Source organism: Aspergillus saccharolyticus, assembly GCF_003184585.1.
Source record: "Aspergillus saccharolyticus JOP 1030-1 unplaced genomic scaffold BP01scaffold_47, whole genome shotgun sequence".
NCBI lineage: Eukaryota > Fungi > Ascomycota > Eurotiomycetes > Eurotiales > Aspergillaceae > Aspergillus > Aspergillus saccharolyticus.
The window spans coordinates 1-27,127 of NW_020290657.1; the positions used below are offsets into that span (position 1 = coordinate 1).

Genomic DNA, 27,127 nt, shown 5'->3' on the forward strand with positions numbered 1-27,127 from the left:
CCCCCCAACCCTCACTCAGACTCCCCATTCCCATTCTTACCTAAATCGACAAACACCAATAAGGACTAACCCCCGGCAAGATAACCGCCTCCCTCCCACCCACCACCGACCCCACCTCCCCCTCCTCGAAACCGCTCATCCTCATCGACGTCCGCGAACCCGCCGAACTCAACGCCACAGGCATCATCCCCACAGCCGTCAGCGTGCCGCTGGCCTCGCAGCCCGACGCGCTGTTCCTCACGCCGGACGAGTTCGAGACGCGGTTCGGGTATCCCAAGCCTGGGGTGGAGCAACCCGCCGCCGAACAAGCAGGTGCAGGTGCCGGTGCAGGTGCGGATTCGTCGTCGCCGATTGTCTTCTACTGTAAGGCTGGGGTGCGGGCGCGCGCGGCGGCGCAGTTGGCTGTGCAGGCCGGGTATGATGCGAAGCGCATTGGGGTGTATGATGGGAGTTGGTTGGATTGGGCGGATCGTGGGGGGAAGGTGGAGCGGTGGGAGGGGGGGGATGATTAGTCTTTCTTTTATTTGTTTCTAAGGAAAAGACTTGGTAAAAGAAGATGGATTGGTTTTGCGTTGAAGGATTGAAGGAGTGTGATTTTGAGGGTTGAGAGTTGAAGTTCAAGTGTTGTGTTGTGATGTATATATGTAGTATCTATGGGTAGGTTGTTTGTATGTGTGGTGGGTGTCATACTCCTGTGGATTCTACGAAATACTGTCTCATGGAGAGGAGAATAATTTCTCATGGAGTTGTCTATTTTATGGTTTATGGTGACAAATTCATGCAGTGGTGATATACATCCAGTGGCATACAATATTGACGAAAAACTCAATTCGAACTAGATCCATAACTAGCATAACAAGAAAGGTATCCACCACGGCTAGCTTTTTCCCACATCAAAGGTCATGTACAGGCATCTTCTTGCTTTTGTATTGGTGATAAGAAAAAAGTCGTAGTCATTCCTCATTCAGCAGGGTGGGCCCTTCTCTGTCTCTTTTCCACTTCCAACGATCCAATGATTCATCCTCATATATCCCTGGGTAATAATGGCCAGCTATCGTGCTCTCTAATACCTGCCGAGCAAGCGGTGATCACGACATGGTCACAGCTGAATCCCAAAGCTCGAAGACGATATGATAATCCACAATCCCCCCAGCCCGTATAGGAACTGAGTGCTTCCCGAGTCACAGCCTGACCAACCGTTTATCGAATCGGAATCATCCGGGTCAGCTCCGGAAGCCCCAGCTAGAGAAGCTGTGGAAGCGCTCATGGAATGTCAAAGACAGGCTTAAGCTTCTTGACAAGACCCCATTCCTCCATCGTCACGTCTGAACGGTAGAACTCCTTCAGGGTGTCGATACTGGCACGAGAGATCTGCGAGTACAAGGTATCCGACTCTTCGAGCTGACGACCGTACATGGGCTGGTTGGCACCCTCAATCTTGACCGCAACGGAGGGTTGACCCTTCTTGCAAATAGGGATGGCCTTGTGGTCACGCTCAATGGAGGAACTATTTAAGGTTAGTCACTCAGGTCAAACAATCATGAAAGGTTCGAGACTTACACTCTGCCGACGTTGATGATCTCCTTTGCGCCGGTCTCGGCGTTGGTCTTCACCGCAGCAATCGGAGTGTGCAGACGCAGACTTCCCTCAACAACATCAACACCAATGACGATAGGATCCTTCTTGTTGAAGACAGCAACGGTCTTGAGCACGCAGGGGAAGACAGCAAGCAGCTTGCTCTCCTCCTTTCTCTTCTCCTGCAGCTCGGCCATGTGCTTAGTGAAGTCGTCGAACAGGTGGTAGATAATATCGGCGGTGAAAATCTTGACGCCAACTTCCTCAGCGTAGGCAGCCGCTTCCTTGTCCACCTTGACATCGAAACACAGCATAACGGCATACTCCTTGGCCTTCTCCAACATGGTTCCGGCCATCATGACATCACGCTTGTAGACAGGACCAATGGAAATGTTGGCGACCGGAATTTTGGAGACACGCAAGAACTCCAGCAGCGCCTCCAGGGAACCAAGGGTGGAGGCCTGGACGCTGACACCACGCTGGTCTCTGGACACCTTGCTGAGCAGGTTCTCGAGATCAGACATGACCTCGTCTTCAATGTCTTCCTCGTCGTCATCAGGTCCAACAACCATGAGACGAGAGCCAGCAATGGCCTGCTCGAGATCGTTGGCAGCAATCTTCACACCCAAGGCGGCCTTAACTTCCTTGTTGTGAACGTACTGCGACTTCAGACGCAGTTCCTTGAGCGGTGCCGGCGTCAGAAGAGCTCGAATATTCGTTGCTATAGGGCCGTTAAGACCGCACAGTACAATTCGGTCACCCTCACGAAGGATACCGTTGGACAGGACGACGTCAATAGTGGTACCAAGACCCTCGATGACCTTGACTTCCAGAACGGTACACTCAACTTCGGACAGATACATCAGGGAGTTGGTCATACGCTCCTGAGTCAAGGTGGTCAAGAGCTTCAGCATGTCGGGAATACCCTCACCGGTGTGAGCGGAGGTGGGAACGAGGGAGACGTTGCGGGCCATCGACTTGTTCTCGCAGTACAACTCGGCGTTGAAACCCTGCTCAGCGAAGAGCAGCTTGGTGCGCTCAAGGCGAGTACGGAACTCGTTCTGGACACCCTTACTCTGCATAGCCAAACTCTCCTGGAAACCGTTGTTGTCGATCTTCTTCCAGCCGTAAAGACGATCGATCTTGTTGAGCGCAACAATGAAAGGAGTCCGGCGGTCACGGAGCAATCTCATAGACTCGAGAGTCTGAGGCTCGAGACCGTGCATGATATCGACGACCAGGATGGCAATATTACAGAGGGAAGAACCACGGGAACGCAAGTTGGAGAAAGACTCGTGACCGGGGGTATCAATGACCAGCAGACCGGGAATCTTGAATTCGAACTTGCCGTCCTCATTGACAACCTGAGTCTTCTGGCGCAGAGCATCGACCGGGAAGTAGGTGGCACCAATCTGCTGCGTAATACCACCAGCTTCGCCTTCCTGAACGTTCGTCTGACGAATCTTATCCAGCAACTTAGTCTTTCCGGTATCGACGTGTCCCAGAATACAGCAAATGGGGGAACGGAGGTTGTCCTTGGAACGAGCAGCCAGAGCTTCCTCGTGCTGCTTCTTTCTGCGCTCGGCGGCCTCTGCCTTCCGCTGAGCGATGGCCTTCTGGGCCGCGGACTGCTCATCCTCCGAATCCTCTTCAGAAGAAGACTCATCAGATTCGTCGCTCTCCTCCTCGTCCTTCTTAGCAGAGGCGGAAGCAGCCTTCTGTGCACCGTTGGTGGCAGGCTTCTCCTCCTCCTCATCCGAAGGCGCATCCCAGCTGTCCTTCACATCGTCCTCATCGGCAGCCTTCTCCCAGTCATCGACCTCACTGTCCTCATCGCCACCCTTGGCGGCAGCGGCGGCCTTAGCCTCAGCCTTAGCCTTCTCCTCCTCTTCCTTTCTCCGGCGCTCCTCCTCGGCTTCACGCTGAGCCTTGGCGCGAGCAGCAGCAGCCTCCAGATCCTCCTCCTGCTTCTTGGGGCCACGCTTCTTGCGGTTATCGTAGACGGGCTTCTTCTTCTCAGCACCGCCTTCCTCGAGACCGGCGACCTTGCCGACACCAGCTGCAAGCATCTGCTGCATACGACGCTCGTTGCGCTCCTTGGCTTCCTTCTGAGCCTTGGTGAGGAGTTTTCCTTCTCTGCGGAGCTGCTCCTTCTTCTCCTTCTCCTTCTCCTTCTTGCGTTGACGAGCCTCCTCCTTCTTCTTTTCTTCTTCCTCCTCGCGGCGACGTCTCTCCTCCTCGGCGGCGGCCTCTTCGGCCGCCAGACGCTCGGCCTCCTCTTGCTGCTTGCGCAGGGCTTCCTGCTGCTTCTGAATGGCGAGCAAGTGTGCGGGAATCTTCTTCTTCTTGCCACCAGTAGCAGGCTCGGGGGCGGCAGCAACAGGAGCAGGAGCTTCCTCCTTCTTGACAGGCTCAGCCTTGGCGGGTTGGGCCTTGGTCTCGGCGGGAGCAGTGGTCTTCTTCTTCGCAGCCTGTTTAACAGAGAGAAGAGCAGAAGCGTTAGCAATCAAATCATAAATCCCAAAGCGGATACCAGTCCACACATCCTCCTCCTTCCATAGCCGCCTCCGCGAAAGCCGGATAAAACATACCTGTTCCTTCTTCCGCTGCTTCTCCCTCTCCTTCTTCTCCCTCTCCTTCTCCTTCTTAGACTTCACACGGATCTCACCATCATCCCCAGCATCCTTGGGCGCCGGGGCGGCGGCGGCGGCGGCGGCGGCGGCGGCAGCAGCAGCGGCCTTCTTAGGCTTGGCCTTTCCAGAAAAGACATCATCCTCGTCATCGAAGCCACCCTCCTCCGGCTGCTTGTTGGAAAAGTCGTTGGCGGCGGCGGCGGCGGCGCCGTCGGTGTCCTGAGAGGCATCCTCTCCTTCGACGAAGTCGTTGACGGGCTTGCCCTTCTTGCCCTTCTTGGCCTTGTTCTTGCGGAGGGCGGCCAGCAGACCACCTCCCATGCCATTGCCCTCCTCCTCGGCGGGAGCACCGGCGGCGTCCTCAGCAGGAGGGGACGCAGTGGCCGGGGCAGACTCGCCCAGCTCGGCCTCCCAGTCCTCTTCCTGTCTCTTGTTTCCCTTCTTCTTGGGCGCCATGGTTGAAAGGTTATATAGGAATGGTTGCTCTTTTCGAAATAACCTGATTTGTTTTTGAACAAAAGTCGATGTTAGTAAGAGAAAGATCAAAGAACTCGAATTCAGGGAAACCTGTCCCGCTAAAGAGTCAGACGGAGAGAGTAGGTTGCGCGCACGATGGCAATCACCCAGCTTGCTTGCTACCGGTTTGTCTCGGGGCCCGTAAGGCCTGCGGTAGTCGGGATGGGGGCAAAAAAAAAAGCCGGCACGAGTGGCAAATGAAGGGTAATGAGTGCGAACGCGAGAAAGCGGACACACAGGTAGAGGGGATACAGGGCAGGGAGTGGGAGAGACAATACCTTTTCCCACCTCTCAAGTGGATTGTGATAAGGTCGGGTCCAAGGCTGGAGACACGAATGGAGCGGGAAGGAGGAGTGCCTTTTGGGGTAATTAAGAATTTTGGGCCCGGCGGTGGTGGGGATCGGCTTATGCGAGACTTGAGTTGAGTCCCTCCCGTCCTCCTCCTCCTCCCTTTGTGACTTTGAGTTCCGCCAGTTGGTGGTCGCTGCCCGCTGCACTCATCGTCTGCATACTACATACTATTGTCTGGTAGAATTATCTACTTGATCAAATTTATTTTTAAACTGGACAAGTCAATCGGTATCATAATGCTCTATCTAGTATAATGAACCCCACCACGCTTTTCTAAAATTCCACCTGAAGAACTCGTCGTAACCACCCTATCGCTGATTCGGCCGGAGAACTAGTCTCCCCAAGTACATCTCGCGTGAATTCTAAGAATCGCTCCCAGATCATCTGCGCTGAGTGATGAGCTTGCCCGTTAATCTCTTCGGAGTTCAGCAATCGAAGCAGGTCCTGAGTCCCCCGCGTCAAGAGGCGACTCAAGCAGTCGCCGTCAATGTGCATTTGAGTTGGTTGGTCGACCAAGTTGGTCGGATTGCGTTGTCGTTGTCTTCTGGGCGTGAAGGGACATAGTATGGGATCCCTTATGCACAGATTCTGTAGCAGGCGAAGAAGACGCCATTCTTTCTCATTGATAGGCAAGAACCGGTAGATAGTACCATTCATGGCAGTTCCGTAGATCACTTGAGACTGAGACGACAACGGGGATCTTCTAGCTCCTGTGCCCAGTCTTATCACAGAAGAGGGAAGATGCGCCTCGCACAAAGCTGAAGACATCGTGGTATCGCGCTCATCAAGCCCATCCTCTGTCAAGATACTGACCCGGCCGGCTCGGCTGGAGGTCAAGATGAGATTTGAATAGCCATCAAGATGGACGTGGGAAAGACCATCGTGCTTCAGACGGTCCTGCGCATGAAGAGTCAACTTGTCTTCGCCAGCCTTCAGAATCACGAGTGACTCTCGGGAAGTTGTAAGATACAAATAGGGCTCACGCGCCGTCATGAGGATCGCAGGCGAATGGACATTGTACCTTGCTGTCCGAATACCTTGATTGTGAGAAAGCTTGGGCTCTAGCGGTACGATTGTGTGGCCGGTCGAAACCATCAACGTAAAGTCACCATATGGAACAATGGAGAAGACTGGATTCTCAAACTTATGGATGTGCTTCACATTGCATTCGATGTGTGACGGATTGTTCGGATCTCGGTATGTCTGGAGGAAAATGACTCTGCCACGTTCCTGCTGTTTCCTGCGTGAAGTACCAATGACGATGAAATGATATTCTTCACCATCTTTCCTGGGCGTCCACTCGAGTATGCAGCTGATTTTCTCCCCAGCCGCACTCTGTGGTCGCCAAGGACGACTACTATCACTGGTGGTAGGGTTATCCGGAGTCGTGGCCATCGAGCTCTGCGAATCGGGGTCTACAAACTCGATATATGACCGTGTGTAGCGTTTGATGGGATCGGTATCCGTATCATACGCGGTCTGATTGTAAGCCACAATCAAACTCCTTAGATGCCGCGAGTACATGAGTTTGCTAGCACTTCCTGGTAGGTCAATCCTTCTCGGCACAGTTTTCGGTTTCTGATCCAGAGTACAGATCATCAGTTGGCCATCAGCGACACAGAAGAGAGTATCAGAAAGAGTCTCTGCGCCTGGACCTCCTACGGCTGCGATGCAAAAACTATTGATTGTGCTTGGATGATAGGCAGGCTGACAGTTTGATTAGTACTTCTGGTTCCAAAGGGGTGTTATGGAACTAACATTGTTTTGGTCGGTGATCCAGACCCGTTGCGTTAAATAGCTAGCCGTGACTGATTCACGACTGCATGATACCTGCCAGAATCCATGGCCACAAGTCAATAGCGCGATGTCGCCCCTACTTTGCACTTTCACTGACGTGTGTCCTAGCCGCTGCGGTTCTAATTGCTTGAATGCTATCACAGTAGGAAGTTAGTTTGGCATAATGACTGAGAGGTGTGAGTGCTTACCGTCGAGAGAGAGGCCTGTCTCGCTGTCAATCATTACCTCGAAAGGAATGAGGATTCCACTTCGAAGGCCGCACAGCAGAGTGTAATGGTTGGATAGGCCGCTACCTGTAGTTGTGATCATCGCAAGGCTATCAATGGCCTTGGAAATATCGTCGGGCCCCTCGACCTTTATGGTTATCTCAGACATGAGAGAAACGGTGTCCGTTACGCGATATACCAAGATTTTGCCATTGCCCGTGCCTATGAACACGTATGTGCACAAGTCCAATGTCTCGATGGACATACATACTGGACTGTAGCAGATGAGCAAGGCTGGGCCGACATCCTGCAGCTGGGCTTGACCACTGCCGAAATTGAGTCTCTTGAGATGAAGATGTACCTCATGTGATGTTCGGACCGCAGCAGCAACAAGCAACGATGACCCGTTCACAGCAGCGACCACAATATGATGCTCAGGACCATACTCATGCCGATAACACGACCACAGATCAGAAGTCGCCCCAATGTGAATGGCCTTGTCCGTAACTTGAATGATGGCTCCCGTGTCAGTACATCCGGCGGCTAAAGTCTGTGTGCCATAGTCGAGGCCGGATTCCTTCTCATCAATAGCAGAGATCTCCTCCATATAGTCAGCAGCCAGATATAGGAGTACTGTAGACACGGGGTCAGTTGTCAATATGAATATGCCTCCATTCATACTGTCTGACATGATCCAGATGTCTGCCGTGCTCGACAATTCTTCTAGGGACACAACCAAGCCACTCTGTGCCTCAATGCCATGACGAAGCTCTACCACTGCCCCGCGCGCGTAGGAAGAAGCTGAGCAAACAAAAAAGCGATCTCCTGGTACCCCTGAATTTGAGGCATTATCATCTCTGACGATAACAGAGTCTGTGACTGGTGTCCAATTCATGAACCGTTGAACACATCTCGGATGATCCCGTGCCTTCTGCACAAAAAGCCCACCGTCTCCAGTTGTGCCGGCCGCAAGAAGTAGGTCACCGCCCTCGTATCCGATATCCAAGATGTCAAAGGCAGCGTCGACGTCGCAGCAAAGCTGTCCTAGATGGGTTTGATTCTCCACTTCACCCTCATTGCCAACGCTCAGATAGAATACCCTTCCGTCCTCTCGACATAGGTAGATGTCATCGTGTTTCTGATTGTATAGCCAATTGCGCAAAGGCCTTGCCCATCTGGTCCAGAGCGGTTGTCGCTGAGATTCACGATCGGGGACTGGAAGGGGGTATCTAGTGGGCTGCCTCCGGGGGTCTAGTTTGTCCTGGTAGATGACCATGGAAGTTGTGGTGACGAGAACGAATGATGATGTTTTGGTAAGAGGAATCAGCATCGTGGGTAGTCTGTCCTCAAGCGGTAGCACTTTCTTGGTCACCTTTGGGGTTACCTGTCGTAGCGAATCGTAGGCATTCCATTCGTAACAGACGGCATGCGTGACCTGGTCCTGGGCGATAAGTAAAAGCAGAATGATTCTATCTCCATCCTCGGGGGTAGGATACAAAAATTCCATAGCTATAATATCGCCCTCGACACGAAAAAACCGTTCCTGGAGAGCAATCCCGGGATCATAAGTCAGGTGCATCGGTCAATCTTGCTCGGATTCATACACATACCTCTGCTATTGGGTCGAGTCTATTCTGTGCCATCTGTGATTGGAGCACAGCAGGGTCCTTGAGGACGAATATTCCGAAATAGTCACAAGAAGCGCTGACTGCAACAACCCGGGATCTGCCAAAAGTATGAGCCTAAAGCCATCATTGAATTCGGAATACGTACCGCGGCTCTACAGCAATATTTCGACCGAATTTCTCAAAGGCGCTGACATCATTCGGCAATGGTCGATGGTGGTAGATGAATTGGTCACCGGCATTCCAGTAGTATAAGAACGTGAGCTCTCTTGAAGAGAGGCTAAGTACCAGAATTTGAGGAGGCAGGTCTTGATACAAGTCTGTGTCCGCTGACATGGCCGATCTACTATCACCCAGTCGCATCTGAGCCTCCCAGGGTAGTTCTGTGCTCACATTGATGACTTTGGCTGCCATGATATACGAATCAAGGTCGTGCTTGACAGTGACTTCCTCGAGATGGGTGCCTGACACCGCCTCCTTGATCTGAAGACATCGTTCACCGACGAACACGACATCGTTCTGGTGCCTGCCTCTCAAACGCGCGGGTAAAATCCACTGTATAATGGGGCTTGGGACCAACGTATGGGAGAGTAGTCCGACCCTAGTCTGGGATTTTGCATCGATGTCATCCGCTTCAATGTCCATTGGATCTCCGCTGAGGACATTCTCAGATTGATTTCCGGGTAGGCCTGTATCTATTCTCGGCTGCGCCATGTCGGCCCGCAAAGGAGGCCCGCAACGACGAATAAGACAGTAGTAAGCGCTGACAATAGACTTTGCGAGCAGCTTATTAGATGAGGGGAATGGCGAGGAAAGACGTAAAATTTGAGCAAAAATGTGGAGTGAAGGGAGCACAGAAAAACTGATGACGCTACGGCTGGTGCAGTTCTGCCTTAACCATGCTCGAGACAGTCCAAGAACCACATGCCACTTCTCACAATGAGTCCGAAAGGGAAGCCCGAATAATGAGTGGACAGCGAGGGCAAGGTTGCTCTGCAGGTGTAGCTAAAAGAGGCAATCTGCAGAAACATGAATAGCGTCATGCAAAGAGGAAATAATCTGTCCGGATCAGTGAGCTAACTTTGAAACAGACACTCGCATCGTTTCGTTGCAGAGGGGTGTCAGAAACCTACGATGCAAGGATCCAGGTTCAATGAACCACGCGCTTGCTGCGTACTGAGGATTCGAATTATATCAGCGTCTCATAATTCTATGAATGGTTCATTGCCGCAACTGTGGTCCCGTGACCCTGTGGGAAATTCAAAGAGTCTGCCGGAGATTCAGAGGAATCGGGGCGTCAGCCTTGCGGGTTTGGCTGCAGTTGCTAACCGCGAAATCCCAGCGCGGTCAGTTTGTGGGAGAGCCGACTAACTAGCGGCCGGGGCGTTCAGTAAGTATGTTATGATGCCATAGGCCCCTCTAACCACCCTCAAACCTCACCGCAATGCTGTTCAGGCACGCATGATGCAGAAGCACGCGAGGTCTTTTGGTCCGGCCGGGTCGGATCTGGCAGCCTCTACTTACTCGCTATAAATTGAGCGATATTTATATATGTATAGTAGAGCTCAGTAGTGGTTTCTTGTGGCTGAGGGTGAGCTTATCAATGACGAAGACGAAGACAAGTGACGTGATGTGCACAGCATTAACTAGTTAAGTTAGGAGTAAGAAATGCGGATCATTCAATACAGTAAATTTCCCTCTTTGGACTGGAGTGACCTGGTTGCCTCAGGCGGCCAAAAACGTCGTCTCCCTCGGGACTGACTGGCCAACACTGAGAACAACAATTACTCCTCCGGTCCCCTCTTTCTCTTGAAATCTGGTGGCACACCTTCATACCAGTATCCAATGGCATCGGCATGGTTTTGCTCGGTTCTTCTTGCCCAAATATAGACTGACAGCGAGCTTGCCTATTGACATGAACCCGACGTGCGATCGTCATCTGCATACAAAGTAAACCTCATTCGTCGATCCTGCCTAGCGCGCATCAAAGGTGGATTCATAGATAGTTCAATACCTGAGCACAGTGCCGGACTGAGCTGTCAGTTCGTTCTGAGCTGGCCACATAATTGCATTTTCCGCGTCCTTCCCACCCTGAGTCTCCGGGACGAGGTTTGCCAAAGCATCCGTTGCCTGCCTCGGCAATAATGGATTATCACCAGCCGCAGAGCAACGAACAGGGAGACGGCCTGGAGCTGGTTGACGAGAAGGAGCAAAACCACAGCTCAATTGAAGAACCTTTACCTACGACCACAGTGCCGGTTGATGAGCAAAATGAGGCCCGTGCTACTGAAAAAGCGGATGCCATCCGCCGAGCATGCGACCTGCGTGATTTCGACGCACTGGTCTCTTATGCCACATCGGAAGGTGGCTTCCTGAATGACGATGTCAGACGAGTGGCCTGTAAGTGATCTCAAGTGGGGAACTCCGGTCTAATCCTTGCTGACAGCTCGTCTGTTAAGGGCCCATTCTCCTTCAGTGCGATCGAAGAGAATCGATCCACGACTTCACGAGCTGGGAGGACCTGCCACCGCATGCGGACGAGGAGCAGATACAGCTAGATGTAAATCGATCCTTTGTCTACTATCCTGAGTGTATGCATTTCAATCCGTCTAAGCGTCCCGAGACCTAATGCGTTAAAACAGGTTCTGACGAAGAGCTCTTGACGAAGAAAGATGAATTGTCTCGACTCATCAAGCAAGTCTTGCGAAAATATCCAATGCTATGCTACTTCCAAGGGTACCATGATATCGTGCAAGTGCTACTCCTTGTTCTTGGCGGCCACGAAGCCGCATCTGCTGTTGCGCAAATCTCGCTGCTGCGGATTCGAGACTATATGCTTCCAACCCTTTCACCGGCCCTGAAACACCTCCACTTACTACCAGCGATTATCGAAAAAGCTGACTCTTCGTTACGCCAACACCTTGCTGGCATCCAACCATTCTTTGCCCTAGCGGCGACTTTGACCCTATATGCACACGATATCCAAGAGTATAGCGACATTGCTCGTCTATTCGACTTCCTCCTCGCCGAAGAACCGGTGGTACCGGTGTATCTCTTCGCCGCGATCATCCTCTCCCGCAAGAAAGAGCTGCTCGAGATTTCTCTTGAGGAGCCGGAAATGCTGCACTTCACCCTGTCAAAACTCCCCAATCCCCTGGACCTCGACGGTCTGATAAACTCTACAGTGCAGCTCTTCAGAGACTATCCGCCAGAATCGCTGCCATTCGGAGCTTGGAAGCAGATCCCGTCGTGCAGTGCCCTCAAGACCTCAAGGGGTATTGTGCCAACTCACAGCAAAGACGAAGCTCTCAAATGTTTTGGCCAGCAATTACGGCAGCTGCGCTACGAGGAGAGCAAAGAGAAAGCAATCACCTTCTTGTGGCATAACAGAAGGACGATCGGTTCGGTGGCTGTCACCGTGCTGATTGGGGTGATGTCGACCTATATAAGACGCAAGGGACTCGATAGCACGATCTGGTCATACCTAGGTCGATTCAGATCGACCTTGCAGCACCGCGGCTATCTGTAGACCATTTGTGTCATTGTTCCTGTCCGAATATATTTAGAGGGAGATGGAATATCTATTGAGGACTGTATCCATAATTGTCTCGACAGCTTCACGGCGGCATAGAGAACTGCTGCCCATGTGTACATAGAGAGGGAAAAGTTGTCATTTGAACGGCCCGATGACAACCTGAAGCACGTTAGGTGAGATGATTCAATATTCCTAGGGATTTTCCCTCCCTGGACGTGGTCGGTAGCTGAGGCTTGTAGTTTCAGGATTGCGTGGAATGGCAAGCCAGGCTCCACACCGTGGCTGGTGCGGTGGCTTCTCCGAGAGCCGCCCGCTGGCTGATGTGTACTCTTCAGTTGCAACTCCCACCCGCACCTCGAACTCAATTCATCCACCTTTCTCTATCGACAACCCCAGTAAACCGCCCTTTCAAGATGTCAAACCAGGGCTACGATGTGGTAGTCGATGTGGACGCTGAGGTAAATGACCACACCTAGGAAAGCGCCTCATCCTCGCAGGCTCCGTTCCCAGCTAACTCGATTGACAACGAACGGACAGGGCGACCTCGGCCACACTGACCTTCAAGAGGACCTTGAATTCCACCGTTCGAGTAAGCCCACACTTTCTCTTTACTCAGGCCCAATCACTCAATCAGCCCGCTAACAACCGGTCGCGCACTACCACAGACTTCGAAAACGACCCACGCAGCGCCAAAATCCAGCAAGACTCGACCCCATTCCTCGGCGGCGGCGGCGTCGGCGGAGGAGCAGGAGGCACCTCGCGCGGCGGTCGGGACCGATCCCCGGGCGGCACACCGAGCAAGCACACCTGGTGGACGATCCACTACTACGCGCAGTTCTTCGACGTGGACACGAACGAGGTGCTGCGGCGGTGCCTGGCGACGCTGTACCCGCGCAACAACTTCCTGGATGTGCTGGAGGGCAACCCGGACCTGTACGGCCCCTTCTGGATTGCGACCACGGTGGTGGTGATTCTGTTCTTGACGGGCACCATCTCGCAGTGGCTGTCCAACAACGACGACGCGCACTTTGCCTACGACTTCACCCTGCTGTCGGGCGCCGCGGGCCTGGTCTACGGGTACACGGGCCTCCTCCCCATCGCGCTCTGGGGCGCGCTGCGCTGGTTCGGCAGCTCCAGTGCCGACCTGGTCGAGTCGTGGGCCCTCTACGGCTACTCCAACCTCGTCTGGATCGCCGTCGCGCTCGTCAGCTGGAGTCCTCTCACCGCGCTGAACTGGGCCCTCGTTGGCGTCGGGTTTGGTTGGACTGTCTTCTTCCTGCTGCGCAACTTGTACCCCGTGCTCAGTGCTACGGAGGCCAAGGCCAGTAAGATCCTGTTGATTCTGGTGGTTTTGTTGCATGCTGGGTTTGCGTTGGCGATTAAGATCTTGTTCTTTGCGTGAGTAGCCGGCCCCCTTCTTCTTCACCCGTTCCTTCTTATTTATTTGTTTTTTTTTTTTCTTCACGGATTTCCACTTTCGATGATGGTAAACGGAAACTTTGACTAAACATGGGTGGTATATACAGTCACGGAAGTCCAGTCTCGAAGAAAGGCAAAAGCGATAGCGACGGTGACCAGGAGGGCAAGCAACGGATGCTCATGTTCTAGACGGGGAAGGGCTGGCGCTGGACCAGAACAAAACAAGGCGTCATAATTGTCAAAACCAATCCTTATGTATGTTTTCATCTCGTTCAGAAACAGAGAAACAGGCTCGCATCCAGACCAGTCAAGACATACTACTGCTCAGGTAGCACACACTATGTCATGGTCAACTTCGCCCCGCTGAAAATGTGTACTTCAATTACTTCATTCAGGCGATAATGTTGAATTGTTTTATCCTTTTTATCCTTTTGACTCAAGCCCATGTAAAACCCAAAGCGGTAGTATCGTGTGTGACTTGGGAATATTTCTTCTGTTTACGGTGCCCGCAAAAGAATAATGTCACAACAAAGGGAATTTGGGTTTTTTTTTTGGGAATTTTACAATTGGATTTCGATTGCAACCTCTTCCGAGCAGCCAACTATGGACATTTGCCTTGGGCCATAATGTTTTATCATTCCAACGCCGTGTAATACCCTACGTTGCAATCCGGTCGTAACAACCCCAGCAGCGCTTTCCCCCCAGCAACGCAGAAAAACCGTAACAGGAGAATCGTTTACTTGAGCTTCTTCTTGGGGCGGAGCTGGTTGGTGTGACCGCACTTCTTCTTGCGGCAGTTGGTGGCACGAGGGGGAAGACGAGCCTGAAGATGGAAATATCACGTCAGCAATGAATAAAATGGAGCGACGTGTGCGCCCGGGTCTTGAATAAAAAAAAAAGAAAGGTAGACGTACGTAGCACTTGCGGCAGATGGACTTCTCGCAGTTGTACTTGGAGGCGAGGGCCTTGAGGGAGGGCTCGATGATACCACCACGGAGACGGAGGACGAGGTGAAGGGTGGACTCCTGTGGACCGGGGGAAAAGTGCGTTAGTCAAATTGATCCCGCTGCTTCAAACAAAGCATGCACAAAGGTAAATCCGTCCGTAGTTCGCTGCGCTGGGTTTCGTGTGTCGAGTGAAACAGAATGATATCTTCCAAGAGTGGTGAATACGGTCGTGGAATGATTCGAGCCGAAACAGACCCGATCGCTCGACTGAACAAATCTTGGCGATCGAGTCGGTCCAACCCGACCGTAGCTTTCCATACAAGACATAATCCATAAATGTGATTCCAGTCCACCTTTTGACGTTGATAAACCCGAGACCCAACCGCAGCGAACAGAACGTATAGGACCGATGTGCCAACAAATTTCGGAGTCGCTTCATACCTTCTGGATGTTGTAGTCGCTCAGGGTGCGGCCATCCTCGAGCTGCTTACCAGCGAAGATAAGGCGCTGCTGGTCCGGGGGGATACCCTCCTTATCCTGGATCTTGGTCTTGACGTTGTCGATGGTGTCGCTCGACTCGACGTCGAGGGTAATGGTCTTACCCGTGAGGGTCTTGACGAAACTATATTATTCGAAAGTGAATCACTGGTCAGCGGCTGATTGTTCTCTCGCTTGGTCCCATCCCTGATCGTGTCTCTGATGCCGTCTCATGTTTCCGGATTCTTTCTTCCTTTCCGTCCTTCTATCTTTTATTTGGTTCGAGATTTGATGCTTGCGTTCATGGTACGGGGATATCTGTGGAGGGACTTGGGAAGGACCTACATCTGCACTAGAAGAGCGCGGAAAAAACGTCATGTTAGCTTGCGATTCACAGAACGCGAATATATCCTCCTCCACAATGTCATAATAGTGCTATACATACTGGCTGCGGTTTTCGTTGTTGCTGGCTGACGATCTCGCTGAATGGGTCGGTCGGAAGAGGCGATGTCAATTTCACCATTTCTCGCTTAGCAGGAGGTGGACGGGATCTGCACGTGATCAGGGTTTAGGGCAGTCTGTTCTTCCCGCTCGGAGCGGGCGCGCCCCTCCGCATGTCTCCATACTTCTCTCGGACTACGTACTACCTTAATCATAATGACTACCGTATCTTAATTTGGCATCTGTAGACTTGGTTCGGTTTTTTTTTGTCATTCAAGATTGCGGGTATATGTACCAGTTAAAGTCTTGCGTTCTGGTTGGCTCCTCTTTCTGAATCATGTTGCCCCAGCATCTTGCTTATAGTCTATGATTGATCAATCGGTTCCTGCGGCTTGAAATTGTATTACATTCATTTCCTTGGTCTTGGCTCAATTCAAACTATACAGACATGTTGGCTCTCACATTGCATGCATGCTCCATTCAACCCCACTAACCAAGCACTGGCCATGCGACTCAAATGCTGGCTCGTACATACGCACATCCTATTCATTCTCCAGGCTCTGATTCAGGCATGTCATAATCATCCAGCTCGCTATCTTCCGTGGAGAAATCAGTGTCCAGGGCGTCTCCCATTGTTTCGACCCGTCGCTGCCCTTCCAGCCATCTCGTCAGTCTATGTTCTGCCTGAGACACCGCTCTAACAAGGGTAGAGAGCGAGACTCCAGCTACCTTGGCAGTGGTCTCGAAGAAAGGCCTTGCTGTATCAGGTAGATCGGCCTCCGTCCGATAACGCGCGTAGGCGGAGCCTGGTCGGGGTGTATCAATACTCTCCCCCGCGATGACCTTTGTTAATTTCAGCTGACTTGTGGAGGTCCGCAGCATCGTAAGCAGAGCCACTCTTTCATTGTCTTCTGTCGACGTGCCGGCTGTCTGGCTCTCATTTGTATTGATGTTAAGTGGGAAGAACTCGGCCAACGGGTTTTGCGCTGGTTGAGAATCAGCCAACGACCGAGAGAAGAACCATTGGAGGTCAACGTACCTTTGCTGTGGTCGAGCCAGGATCTCTCATACCAATTCATATATTCGTCCATTTGAGACGGTGTCATGTCCAATATGTCTTTCTCGGTCACTGCGAGTTGCTTGCCTTTGCCCGACCAGCCACCAATCATTCCCTCACGGTCGAAGAGCCTTTGGTTCTGCGCCCAGAGCGCCCAGTCGATAACTTGGACCGAGGGCTCCTTCGAAGAAACAGGGTATCTATTGTAGTCGTCAAAAGGGAAGAATAGTTTGGTAGCAATGACAATCGACACGACGATCTGCACTTCTGGTAGTCGCAAAGGTCGTCTTCTTCCTTGTGCCCCCTTGGGGTACTCGAAAGAGAAACCTAGTAGAGGTCGCAGCCTTTTGACGGCAGCATATAAATCAACTAGACAGATATAATCAGCATGCATCAGGACATGTCAACAAGTTTCTACTCACTCGGCAGTGCAAGCCTTCTGATGTATCTATACAACAGAAACGGCCAATTTAAAGCCGGAAACTTCATGTCAAACCTATTGTGATAGTAGGACAGGAGATCTGCAACGGCGCCATGAAGATGCTCGGCCCGAATCAACTTCTATTGAACGTCTGTCAGCGTGGCTATTCTCTCGATCATCGACAAAAGCACATACTGTAGTTTCGATAATGGCGATGAAATGTTGTGGCAACCTGTCTCGCATCTCTCGGGGGATGTCTTTGATGACTCTGATGAAGGGCATTTCGCCTCGGATGGCCATGCTGCATCGGTCATGGTCAGTGTATGAGCAACAGCGAATCATTTGATCGGGCAGACTCACCGATGAAAGTCCTCAACGCTCACCGGGAGTCTCATCAATAGCGCGGCAAGATAGCATAGGGCCAGACTGTCGATAAGCCGAGGCCACTTTGTACGCGTGGTGCCGAGCTTCGCCTCTGTAGATTCATCAAAGCTGGAAGCCGGTTGAGAGCTGAAGAACCGCGGCTCATCCTCCTGCTCCGACAGCTCATTGATTTGATCTGCGAAGGTATTCAAGTGGAGTGCCCAAAGATCTCGGACCACATTCTACGTGTCGTTCCCATGTCAGTCGCAAGCCGATGGTCACGGTCAAGACGGGCATTGCCCGATTGGGAAAGGCAACGCATGGCGGGCATACCTCAAACTCGGGCGGAAAGCCGCGGCTCTGGACCAAGGCGGATGATTGTTTCCAGAGGATCAATTGATAGACTTGCAGAAACAAACGAGATGCCTGACGGCCTTGGTAAGCTGCCTGATGTCAGTCGGGATAATTCGAACATACTTGGGGAGAAAATGCTTACTCCTTTGGGCCTTTTCGGCTGCCGCTTTCTTTATGCGACTCGTTCGACCTGAAGGATTAAAATCATCGGCATCATCTTCAACTTGGCGGCCCTGGTGGCATAGAACAAGTCAGATTGATGTGGTCATATTGGCGATGATGGTGTGTGGTCTGATCGGCAACTACACAATGCGCCTAAAAGGTGGGGTTTGGAAGGAAGTCATAATCATCTCATACCTCCTGCTGATGACCCCGCCTGCAAAACCAAAGACCATTGTCGATATAGTACCGCGTTTCACGGCACCCTTCCTGTCCACAGACCCCTCGTGTAATGTACTCCATCCAGGGCAGTAGTACTCTTCATTCTTGTGGTCGCAAGGAAGAGGTGAAGAAGAGAGGACCTGAGTCCCGAGAATGGATGGTGAAGTAATTTTCCCGTTCTGATCAGAATTTTTTTCTTTTTCAACCCTCCAAGGTGTCAACCCGTGACAAATCTGGTGTGCGCATGCATCACATGCAACAACATGCAAAACCGCCGGGATAGTCAAATTGAACTGCTAGAAATACGGCTTTCAGACACCTTCTAGCAAAATCAAGATCAAGATTTCGCTCAAAATAGTCACACTACGATCTAAGTCCATTACAAGAGCACATAACATAGTTGGAACAATAATAAGTTTTTTATTCGTAAAACTATCGTGAAGGTGCTGAACTCAAGAGCTGTTCCTCTGACAGAGCACGATTAATGCTGCCAAGTGAACGTGACTAGCGTCACTGGCTCACATACCCAAGTTTATATTGAAGCAGATTATGTCGTAACATGCCCACGTGTCTTATGAGAGCTGACACACGGGCGGAGACAGCAAGGCCATATTGGAGCACAGAGAAGCTGACAGGGAAGTCACAAGGTCCATGAACACGATTAGACCTTTACTTGGCCTGGGGAGCCTCCTTGACATCCATGCAGCACTGCTCACCCATGGCGGTGAGGATAGTGACGTCTAAAGCGTACAATTAGCTCTTCGCAGTTCCAAGACCGATGTGCAGGATTCACTTACTGCAGTCCTTCTCCTCCTCTCTGAACATCTTCTCGATGCGCTCACCAACCTCACCCTCGGGAAGCTTGACGTCGTCCTTGGTGTTACCGGCCTCGTCCATCAGGGAGAGGAAACCATCGTCAGTGACGTCGAGCTGCAAACATGTTAGTATTTAGCTTCCGAGCTTAAGCGGCAGGCTACTCACGAGCTGGTATTCACGGCGGTAGACGTTGGGGACGTCCATGTTGTGAGTGGAGGGAGACAGATCCTCGTACTTCTTGCCGGTGAAGATGTCAAGGGCGACAAGGTGAACCTTGGCGTGACCGTGCTTGCCAGTCTTGGAGGTAGACATGTCGACGATCTTGCAGGGGCGGCCCTTGATGACAACGTGACCGTTCTTGCGCAGAGCGGAACACTGCATGGGGAAGGTGGCCGAGGCGCCGGCATCGGCGGACTCGAAGGTCTCCTGATGCTGTATAATGGTGGTCGGTCAGTATTGAATCAATTATCAGGCATGACGGCGACGATGTATGAACGAAAGCCGGGGCGAGGATATGCATTGCCTGCAGGTACAAGCGGACATATGGGTGGGGGTGGAAAGGGGAGCACGATGCAAGGCTTCCAGAAGCCCAGCAGCCCAGCATCTCGCACTTCCAGTATGTGAAATGCCGAATTTGGTGACAAGCGACCAGAGTATAATGGACGGGCAGAACGTACCTCGTCAGACATGGTGATGGATTTGGGAGGTGAATGCAAGGAAAACTTGAAGAGAGAATGGAGGAGGAAAAAGAGGACGCTGAGAAGTGAGGAGGAGGAGAGAAAAATGGATGGGAGGCAGAGAGGGGGAACAGGCGAAAAGAAATCGACAAATGGACTGCGAAAAAAAGGCACTTGTTGTGGCGGGGTTTTTGTGGTCGCTAGTCTGCTTTGGGGTTAGAGTCGGAGAAACCACATCCGTGGTCGCTGTGGGTCACCGTAGCATCTCGCCCTTGTCTTATCTTCTGCAGTCGTTGGAAACCTTGTTATTTATTCAAGTTCTCTACCCTTGAGGTAAAACATCTGAAATGATCAGAGAGGCATAGTCCAGCATCAGGCACCAGAATCTCCGTTCCTTTGCCCAGGATAGAGGTGTACTGCCCTTATCACGAGCGAATCACTTCCGCACCATTGTCGATTACGGAACGACTCTTGCAAAGCTCCCAGGTACAGTGTTCGGAGGCTTCGAGTGAAACACCTGGCTCGACATATCTCTCAGAGCTTCTACAGCAAGAGCTGAGTTAGTGATGCTGTCTTTCCGCACAATCAGAACCTCAAGTGGCTTGGCGACCTTCGTGACAAGCAATACACTTTGTTAAACAGCACAAGATAAAATGCGCGTGACATCGGACACTGCTGTGCCGCTCCCCGTGCAGATGGGGTAAGTATAGCAGTATCAGCCCAGTTGAGCTCTGCAGTATACGAGCGTCAGTGACGACTTTGAACATCCTGCCCACATCAGCGGACAGGGGGCGTATGCGGCCCACAATACCCACAGGCACGGTCTGGTGGCTTTTTGGATGATGAGCCACTACTGCATCCAACACTTGATTTGGAACACGGCATTGAATGCATTGAGAAGTGAATACCTGATAGTAATATCGCTCTTCTCAGTATGCTGTGATATTGCGAAAGCGATCCCCAAGGCCATCTCCGTGATCCGGCATGTGGTATTCTTGCTATCTTCGTGATTTTCAACAATAGTCGTTCATGTGCACCTTGCAGGCTGTCAAAATGAGAAGAGTTTCGACCAGAACAGCCCTGAGACCATTGCAGACAATGTGCTCTTGCCTAAAATCTTCGTCTACTCTCGGAAAAAGGGGCCGAGAACATCCTCAGCACCCGTCCTAGCGCTCTTTACGCTCTGCATCGATGTCGATGAAAACACTGTGGGACATGTTGAAGGCTTGATAGAAAAGCTTTTGTCTTAGGACAGACTCCCCCACAGTAAGGGGCATCCCTGGTATATAGCTCGTTGAGGCCAATTCGTGACGCTCGTGATTGGCATATTCAGGGCAAGACTCAGGTAACTTACTTGGAAAATTCGAAATATATAATTGTGGAGCTTTGTCCTCTCAATTTGTAGATTCAATGACGTGACATGGCTGCTGGCGAAGGACTACGAGGTCGACACAATTAATCCCACGCGTCATATTAGAGATGATGCATCGGACTGACAAGAGCCAGCGTAACAATGGTGGCTGCAAGAGCAGCTCTGAGCTCCGATTAGATTTCCATCTTATAAATCGGCATAAAGTTTATCGATATGTGGACAAGCCAAGCCCACTGACATTCTGTTGCAGAGAGCCATACGGGATATCGTGGGCTCTATTTAAGAGCTTAAGTGATCCTGAACGCCACCATTTAGATGGAATTTCACAGCATGCGGATCTCTTCCAGCCTACTCAGTAAAGGCTCAGCTCCGAATGACCCTTAGAGAGTTGTTGAGACCCGGGCCTTACAGGCATTAACCGGAGGCTATCGCGATAATCTCTGTTTGCCTTGGAATCAAATCCGGCAGCTTCCCCCTGTCGGGCCGGCGGGTACAGTACACTAGCGTGGGGCTTTCCCCGCAATGTTTAACATGCCTAAGTACGGAGTACTCCGTAGGGTCTTAGCGAATCCATCGCATACAAATATGATACACCATGCATGTCAAATATGTCTTATGCGGGCATACACTCTTAATTCGAACTCCTTTGCACCATGCTTAAAGAAGGTAAGGAGCCTACGTATTGTCGCTGAACATCCTAGATACAGACTGCGCAGATCTGGTTATAGTATTCTGACATCCGCTTCAGAATTGACCGTCTTGGCCTCCGATGCTGCGACATACAGTCTTCAAGCAAGCGGAGGTTAAGACTTCGTCGTACTCATCGCAGGGCGCCTTCTCTTTACACCTTGTTCACGTAACAGACCTGATACTTTGACTCTTTCGAGCTATCATTTGCTGTCTATCTGGTGATTCTCCTCAGTTGTAACCTTTCTCCGCACTGCTACATGAGTCTATCACGCTCTAGACGCTTATAAGCTGTTCTTGAATCTTTCTACTTCTGCAACAGGTCTTTCGATATCACACGCGGGGAACTGAATAGTGGTGAGTCACGTGATACATACGTGAGGCGAAGTGTAATACGGATCCGAATTCACCAGCATATGATACATGTAAATGCTGCGTGACTGTTGACAATAGAAAATGGAAAGATTGGCGATGGACTAATCCGACCCATTCAATCATTGAAGATGGTCGACAGCTGTACGCTGAGATCATGAAAGATATTTCTCAAGTCAGACGTCTTGGCCTTGGACCACTCGGCCACATTACCTTTGGTTGTCGTATGAGCTTTTACGGAATACGGTACAACAGCCCCCCGCGCGGCCACCAGTTTCGCGAGCCGTTCATGAGACTACTTGCTGTGCAGTGCTGCTAACAATTCCACCTTACAACATTCTTCTCCCTGAGCTGTCTCTGCTCTTCAGCGGGAGTCAGGCCGTGATCGAGATCTTGCTCACATCCTTGGACGATCAAACTCCCTCTCTTTTCCTCACCTCCTCCGGGAATATCTCTTCCCCTCCCTCGATGAGCTCCGTGGAGCTGTCCGGTATCCGCACCCTTCTCCGTACCGGTTCTCTAAGATGTGGCTAGACCGCATTGCTGGCCATTCGACTCCCTCAGGCCCTCAGATTGACAGTCGCAGCAACACACCTCTCCCCCGACGAACATCCTCTCGCTTATCGCCGAACATCCAGAACAATCGTCCCGGTACCAGTCGACAAGCATCCTCCCTATCCGTCCTCCTGACACCCAGTGATTCGACCACCTCCCTGCCCGCAACCGCACGCGATAACAGATCGCCGCTGAGACAAATCGCTGCAAAGTCCCGTCCATCCGATGTCGCTGACCCCCTCGATGTTCTGAATGGCATCCTTGGGAAGCAAAATGCCGATCGGGATGCATCTCCTGACGCTGATCTTAACGCCAAGCCAGCGGATCTTGTGGAGGACATTGACTTTCAAGGATTGAGCTTGGAGGAGTTCATTGCCAAAGACGATGCACCAAGAAGGATAACTAGCACCGAGGCTGGCGCTCAGACTGTTCAGCTGTTTGAAAATGAGCAAAACAAGTTTCAGGATCTTCATTCGGCCATTACCAGCTGCGATGAAGTTTCGAGCTCGATGGAGACATATCTGAATGATTTCCAAAACGAACTTGGGGCTGTGTCGGCAGAGATCGAGAGCCTGCAGTCTCGATCAATTCAGTTGACGGCAATGTTGGAAAATCGCCGCAACGTTGAGCGACTCCTTGGGCCCGCCGTGGAAGAGATCAGTATCTCGCCCAAAACGGTGAGGTTAATTGCGGAGGGACCGATCGATGAGAATTGGGTCAAGGCCTTGAATGAGATGGAAGCCCGGACGGCAAGCATTGAAGCCAAAGATTCGGGCTCTAGCAGCACCAAATCTATCGAGGACGTACGGCCGCTTCTCAAGGACATCCAAAATAAGGTTAGTGTGGTCCTTGTGCGCATACCTTACTCAAATTGACCCGCATACAGGCAGTGGAGAGGATCAGGGACTACCTGGTATCTCAAATCAGAGCGCTCCGATCTCCTAACATCAATGCTCAGATCCTTCAGCAGCAGCGGCTGGTGAAATTCAAAGATCTATACAGCTATATCTCCCGAGCCCACCCGGAGCTTACGGGACAAATCACACAGGCTTATATCAACACGATGCGGTGGTACTATCTATCGCACTTTACGCGATACCGTCAAGCGCTCGATTCAATAAAGGTCTTCCCCAGTGATCGGAATGAGGTTCTAGGAGGAGATCCGTCAGCCCACAAAACAGGTAGGCCCACCGAGATCTTCTCATTGGCATCTCACTGACAGTGCTAGGCTCTACTGTTGCGGGCGGTCGTGCAGGGTCTGCGGCACACGACCCGTTCTCCCTAGGAAGAAGAGTGGATATTTTGCGGGCTGGTGCTCAAATAGCCATTTCTTCTTACCTAGCGGAGGAGGACAATTCCTTCCATGGACTCGAAGTTCCATTCCGCAATTTCAACCTTGCCGTTGTGGATAACGTGTCGGCCGAATATTCTTTCATGACTGAGATGTTCTCGACCTTATCCTTCCAGCAGATTTCGCGCAAGGCTGTAGAGATCTTCGAACCGGTTTTCAGCCTGGGACAAGCTTTGACGAAGCAATTGATTGAACACACCACGGATGCGCTGGGTATTTTGATTTGCGTCCGGTTGAGTCAGCATGCCGCCTTTGAGCTGCAGCGTCGCAAAGTTCCCGTCGCGGACTCGTATATCAATGGAACAAACATGCAGCTATGGCCTCGGTTTCAGGTGATCATGGACACTCAGTGTGAATCCCTGAAGCGGGTGGCCGCGAATACGGGTCGCAGCGCGGTGTCCGCCCTGTCCTTGGCCGGGGGCGACGATCTGAACAAGTCGTCGGCGCCCCATTTTCTCACGCAACGATTTGGCCAGCTTCTGCACGGGATCTTGGTTCTGAGTAGTGATGCAGGAGACGATGAACCCGTCGCCAACAGCTTGAAGCGCTTGACAGCGGAGTTTGACAATCTTCTAACGAAGCTCAGCCGTATAGGCGGCGATTCCAAGAGACGAGAAAGGTTCCTATACAACAACTACTCGCTTGTTTTGGCTATAATTAGTGTAAGGACGCCTCTTTCCCGGATAGTCCACAAGGCTAACAGGCGGATAGGATACCCATGGTAAATTAGCAACCGAGCAGAAACAGGTATGTCTATCCTGGCAAATTCACTCTGGTTTCCTACTGACTCGCGCCAGCATTTGGATGAAATGTTGAAGAATGTAGGAAAGCGACCTTGATGAATGGTACACGCATCGAATGCTGCTTTTACTTTATTCTTTGTGCATCGATTGGCCTCCCTATATCAGGCTTGAGCGTATCATGAATTCACCCTACCATAGAGATGCTGCGATAGAGAATGCCACTCTCATTTCATCCTAGGAGAACTCAACGCCGGCGAAGGAGGGAGCAGCGCAGGTGATTTGCAGTATAGTACGGAGTACTCAGTGTCCCGCTTCGGACACAAGAACGTACTGTCTCCGCAATGCGATTTCTAGCACCATCTTGGCGTAGAATTGGTATGCATTGATTGATGCTTGATCAGCTGCCTGTCTGAATTCCTTCGACGCCTCGGCATATTGTACAGTCAGTACGGAGATCATGGGATTTTTGTGAATACTCAGTTCAGTACATACTATCATAGCGTACCTTTCCTTATCACCTTATCGGATGGTTATCAACTGCCCAAATCGGATTCGGCGCCGACCACAAGGGCAACTCATCCCGGCCCTGTGCGCGCCATCATCCCCCGTTGGAATCCCGGTACATCAACTTTGACTCTTCCCGTCTCCTACAGAACTCACGTCCCAGTTTAATTCACTCCCTATCGCAATTCCAGCATCCAGCGCCGTTTTGCCACTATCAATGGCCACCCGCACCCTCCACTTCCTCACCAAAACCCTTCCGCTCTTTCGCCGTCGCGGCTTCTCCAGCACGGTCGCCCCGCGAGCCGACGTCACTCATGCGGTAAGTCCACTCCCACGGCCCATTGCACAGAGCACTGTCACGTCTTTCCCAATCTCTACTCAAGGCTACCAAAGCAAAGTGCAGAAGATAACTCATACAGTCTTCTTGAAAGGTCATAGGCGGTGGAGTAGTCGGACTCGCCGTTGCGCGCGAATTGGCCGGGCGCGAGGGGACGTCGACTATTTTACTCGAACGACATGACGCTCCTGGGACGGAGACGAGTAGTCGGAATTCTGAGGTAAGAAAAGAAGCGCTACGTAGGGGTGCAGGATAGAGAGGAGTGTGTGGATTGGAATTTGTTGCAATAACTGAAAGACTAACGGAGAGGGACCCAGGTCATCCATGCAGGACTTTACTACGGCACCGACACCCTCAAAGCGAAACTCTGCATCCAAGGTCGGGAGATGCTCTACGACCTCCTGCGCCGCCAGGGGATCCCCCACCGCAACACGGGGAAGTGGTTGGTAGCGCAGGACGAGGAGGAATGGGCGTCGCTGGAACGGATGCACGCGCACGCGCAGAGCATTGGGGTGCCGACGCGGATTCTGTCGCGGGAGGAGATCGAGCGCCGGGAGCCCGAGGTGCGGGCGCAGGCGGGGGTGCTCGAGAGCCCGACGACGGGCATCCTCGACAGCCACGCGCTGCTCACCTACCTGCAGGGGGACTTTGAGCACCGGGGCGGCGACTGTGCGTTTCTGACGCGGGTGACGGGCCTCCGGTATGTGGGGGGCTGCTACGAGATCACGGCCGTGTCGGCTGACGGGGCAGAGACCACCATCACGGCGGAGACGGTGGTGAACAGCGCGGGGCTCGCTGCGTGTGAGGTCAACAACATGCTGCTGCCCCCCGAGCGGCACCGCACCATGTACTACGCTAAGGGCACCTATCTCTCGTACTCGGCCTCGTTTCCCAAGACCTCCGTGCTGGTGTACCCCGCCGTCACCAAGTCGCAGGCCGGCTTGGGCATCCATCTGACGCTGGACATGGGTGGGCAGATCCGTTTCGGCCCCGATGCCGAGTGGGTGGACAGTCCGGATGACCTGGCGCCCAATCCGGAGCGTCTGCAGCCGGCCCTGCCGCTTATCAAGCGGTATCTGCCGAACGTGGATGTCAACGCGATCAGTGTCTCGTACTGTGGGATCCGACCCAAGCTCAACCGGAATAGCGGCTCCTCCTTCGGCCAGGCTAAGGAATGGCAGGACTTTGTGATCCAGGAGGAGGAGGGGTTCCCCGGGTTTGTGAATTTGTTGGGTATTGAGAGTCCGGGATTGACCAGTAGTTTGGCCATTGGGAAGCGGGTGAAGGAGATGCTCTATTAGGGGGTATATCAGGAAACTTCGGTCACTTATTGTCATGACAATAAAATACCCTTCTGTCCGTATTCAAACACTCCTCTCCTCCTCCAACAAACACTAACGAGATAGAGTCAAAGTTCTAATGCTTGCCGCCGACATCTGGCAGAAACTCAGACAGGACTATTGAGTCCGGCGAGGATGTGTTCGCGGGTCTTTTCAATTGAGCTGTTTATCATGGGGGATGTGATGATGAGAGAGGGAACATTGATCTTTCAGATAAATACCTTTGGATGAAGGGGAGGGGGGCATTTCGAAGCAGTCAATGGATGTAATCAAGG

The 27,127-nt window shown here is 51.9% G+C and overlaps 8 protein-coding genes across 8 annotated transcripts; 4 read left to right on the forward strand and 4 right to left on the reverse strand.

Moving 5' to 3' along the window:
* Positions 1-110: 110 nt before the first annotated feature.
* On the forward strand, positions 111-512 carry BP01DRAFT_305744 (Rhodanese-like protein; the record flags this gene model as incomplete). The annotated part of the gene is made up of 1 exon (XM_025572207.1): positions 111-512. A coding segment is annotated over one exon (402 nt), but the record flags the coding sequence as incomplete, so codon positions are not given.
* Positions 513-850: 338 nt separating this feature from the next.
* BP01DRAFT_167795 (putative mitochondrial translation initiation factor IF-2) lies at positions 851-4,745 on the reverse strand. Its single transcript, XM_025570751.1, has 3 exons — positions 4,167-4,745; positions 1,561-4,046; positions 851-1,507 (listed from the first exon to the last, which is right to left on the reverse strand). Exons 1-3 carry the CDS (start codon positions 4,662-4,664, stop codon positions 1,264-1,266), a joined length of 3,228 nt encoding a protein of 1,075 aa, XP_025427383.1. The 5' UTR covers positions 4,665-4,745; the 3' UTR covers positions 851-1,263.
* A 593-nt stretch (positions 4,746-5,338) lies between these two features.
* thtA lies at positions 5,339-9,627 on the reverse strand. The gene is made up of 5 exons (XM_025570752.1): positions 8,852-9,627; positions 8,689-8,803; positions 7,061-8,621; positions 6,834-7,006; positions 5,339-6,782 (listed from the first exon to the last, which is right to left on the reverse strand). Exons 1-5 carry the CDS (start codon positions 9,415-9,417, stop codon positions 5,349-5,351), a joined length of 3,849 nt encoding a protein of 1,282 aa, XP_025427384.1. The 5' UTR covers positions 9,418-9,627; the 3' UTR covers positions 5,339-5,348.
* An 810-nt stretch (positions 9,628-10,437) lies between these two features.
* BP01DRAFT_426346 (TBC domain-containing protein) lies at positions 10,438-12,403 on the forward strand. Its single transcript, XM_025579790.1, has 3 exons — positions 10,438-11,103; positions 11,163-11,294; positions 11,346-12,403. Exons 1-3 carry the CDS (start codon positions 10,848-10,850, stop codon positions 12,230-12,232), a joined length of 1,275 nt encoding a protein of 424 aa, XP_025427385.1. The 5' UTR covers positions 10,438-10,847; the 3' UTR covers positions 12,233-12,403.
* A 176-nt stretch (positions 12,404-12,579) lies between these two features.
* BP01DRAFT_327648 (Yip1 family protein) lies at positions 12,580-14,213 on the forward strand. Its single transcript, XM_025572919.1, has 4 exons — positions 12,580-12,696; positions 12,776-12,827; positions 12,904-13,636; positions 13,765-14,213. Exons 1-4 carry the CDS (start codon positions 12,652-12,654, stop codon positions 13,844-13,846), a joined length of 912 nt encoding a protein of 303 aa, XP_025427386.1. The 5' UTR covers positions 12,580-12,651; the 3' UTR covers positions 13,847-14,213.
* Positions 14,214-15,938: 1,725 nt separating this feature from the next.
* Positions 15,939-18,248, reverse strand: BP01DRAFT_327656 (TFIIB-type zinc finger domain-containing protein). Its single transcript, XM_025572920.1, has 8 exons — positions 18,075-18,248; positions 17,860-17,950; positions 17,697-17,806; positions 17,361-17,605; positions 17,196-17,301; positions 17,002-17,140; positions 16,562-16,948; positions 15,939-16,508 (listed from the first exon to the last, which is right to left on the reverse strand). The coding sequence occupies exons 1-8, from the start codon at positions 18,177-18,179 to the stop codon at positions 16,069-16,071; spliced, it is 1,623 nt and encodes a 540-aa protein (XP_025427387.1). The 5' UTR covers positions 18,180-18,248; the 3' UTR covers positions 15,939-16,068.
* Positions 18,249-18,767: 519 nt separating this feature from the next.
* Positions 18,768-19,615, reverse strand: BP01DRAFT_426350 (Eukaryotic translation initiation factor eIF-5A; the record flags this gene model as incomplete). The annotated part of the gene is made up of 4 exons (XM_025579791.1): positions 19,592-19,615; positions 19,080-19,346; positions 18,896-19,028; positions 18,768-18,838 (listed from the first exon to the last, which is right to left on the reverse strand). The coding sequence occupies exons 1-4, from the start codon at positions 19,601-19,603 to the stop codon at positions 18,768-18,770; spliced, it is 483 nt and encodes a 160-aa protein (XP_025427388.1). The 5' UTR covers positions 19,604-19,615.
* Positions 19,616-22,546: 2,931 nt separating this feature from the next.
* On the forward strand, positions 22,547-26,813 carry BP01DRAFT_377028 (Vps52-domain-containing protein; the record flags this gene model as incomplete). Its single annotated transcript, XM_025576988.1, has 6 exons — positions 22,547-23,413; positions 23,464-23,758; positions 23,806-24,590; positions 24,640-24,675; positions 25,607-25,732; positions 25,830-26,813. The coding sequence occupies 6 exons, from the start codon at positions 22,547-22,549 to the stop codon at positions 26,811-26,813; spliced, it is 3,093 nt and encodes a 1,030-aa protein (XP_025427389.1).
* Positions 26,814-27,127: the final 314 nt, after the last annotated feature.

Coding starts and splice junctions, on each gene's coding strand:
- thtA (XM_025570752.1), bottom strand. CDS start 9,417: ATGGCGCAGCCGAGAATAGATACAGGCCTACCCGGAAATCAATCTGAG. Junction 8,622..8,688: donor GACTCGACCCAATAGCAGAG/GTATGTGTATGA, acceptor ATTGCTCTCCAG/GAACGGTTTTTTCGTGTCGA. Junction 7,007..7,060: donor GACAGGCCTCTCTCTCGACG/GTAAGCACTCAC, acceptor CTACTGTGATAG/CATTCAAGCAATTAGAACCG.
- BP01DRAFT_426346 (XM_025579790.1), top strand. CDS start 10,848: ATGGATTATCACCAGCCGCAGAGCAACGAACAGGGAGACGGCCTGGAG. Junction 11,104..11,162: donor CGATGTCAGACGAGTGGCCT/GTAAGTGATCTC, acceptor TCGTCTGTTAAG/GGCCCATTCTCCTTCAGTGC. Junction 11,295..11,345: donor CTTTGTCTACTATCCTGAGT/GTATGCATTTCA, acceptor GCGTTAAAACAG/GTTCTGACGAAGAGCTCTTG.
- BP01DRAFT_327648 (XM_025572919.1), top strand. CDS start 12,652: ATGTCAAACCAGGGCTACGATGTGGTAGTCGATGTGGACGCTGAG. Junction 12,828..12,903: donor CCTTGAATTCCACCGTTCGA/GTAAGCCCACAC, acceptor GCACTACCACAG/ACTTCGAAAACGACCCACGC. Junction 13,637..13,764: donor ATTAAGATCTTGTTCTTTGC/GTGAGTAGCCGG, acceptor TGGTATATACAG/TCACGGAAGTCCAGTCTCGA.
- BP01DRAFT_167795 (XM_025570751.1), bottom strand. CDS start 4,664: ATGGCGCCCAAGAAGAAGGGAAACAAGAGACAGGAAGAGGACTGGGAG. Junction 4,047..4,166: donor AGCAGCGGAAGAAGGAACAG/GTATGTTTTATC, acceptor TCTGTTAAACAG/GCTGCGAAGAAGAAGACCAC. Junction 1,508..1,560: donor ATCATCAACGTCGGCAGAGT/GTAAGTCTCGAA, acceptor AACCTTAAATAG/TTCCTCCATTGAGCGTGACC.
- BP01DRAFT_327656 (XM_025572920.1), bottom strand. CDS start 18,179: ATGGAGTACATTACACGAGGGGTCTGTGGACAGGAAGGGTGCCGTGAA. Junction 17,302..17,360: donor AGCGTTGAGGACTTTCATCG/GTGAGTCTGCCC, acceptor TGACCGATGCAG/CATGGCCATCCGAGGCGAAA. Junction 16,949..17,001: donor CAGAAGGCTTGCACTGCCGA/GTGAGTAGAAAC, acceptor ATATCTGTCTAG/TTGATTTATATGCTGCCGTC.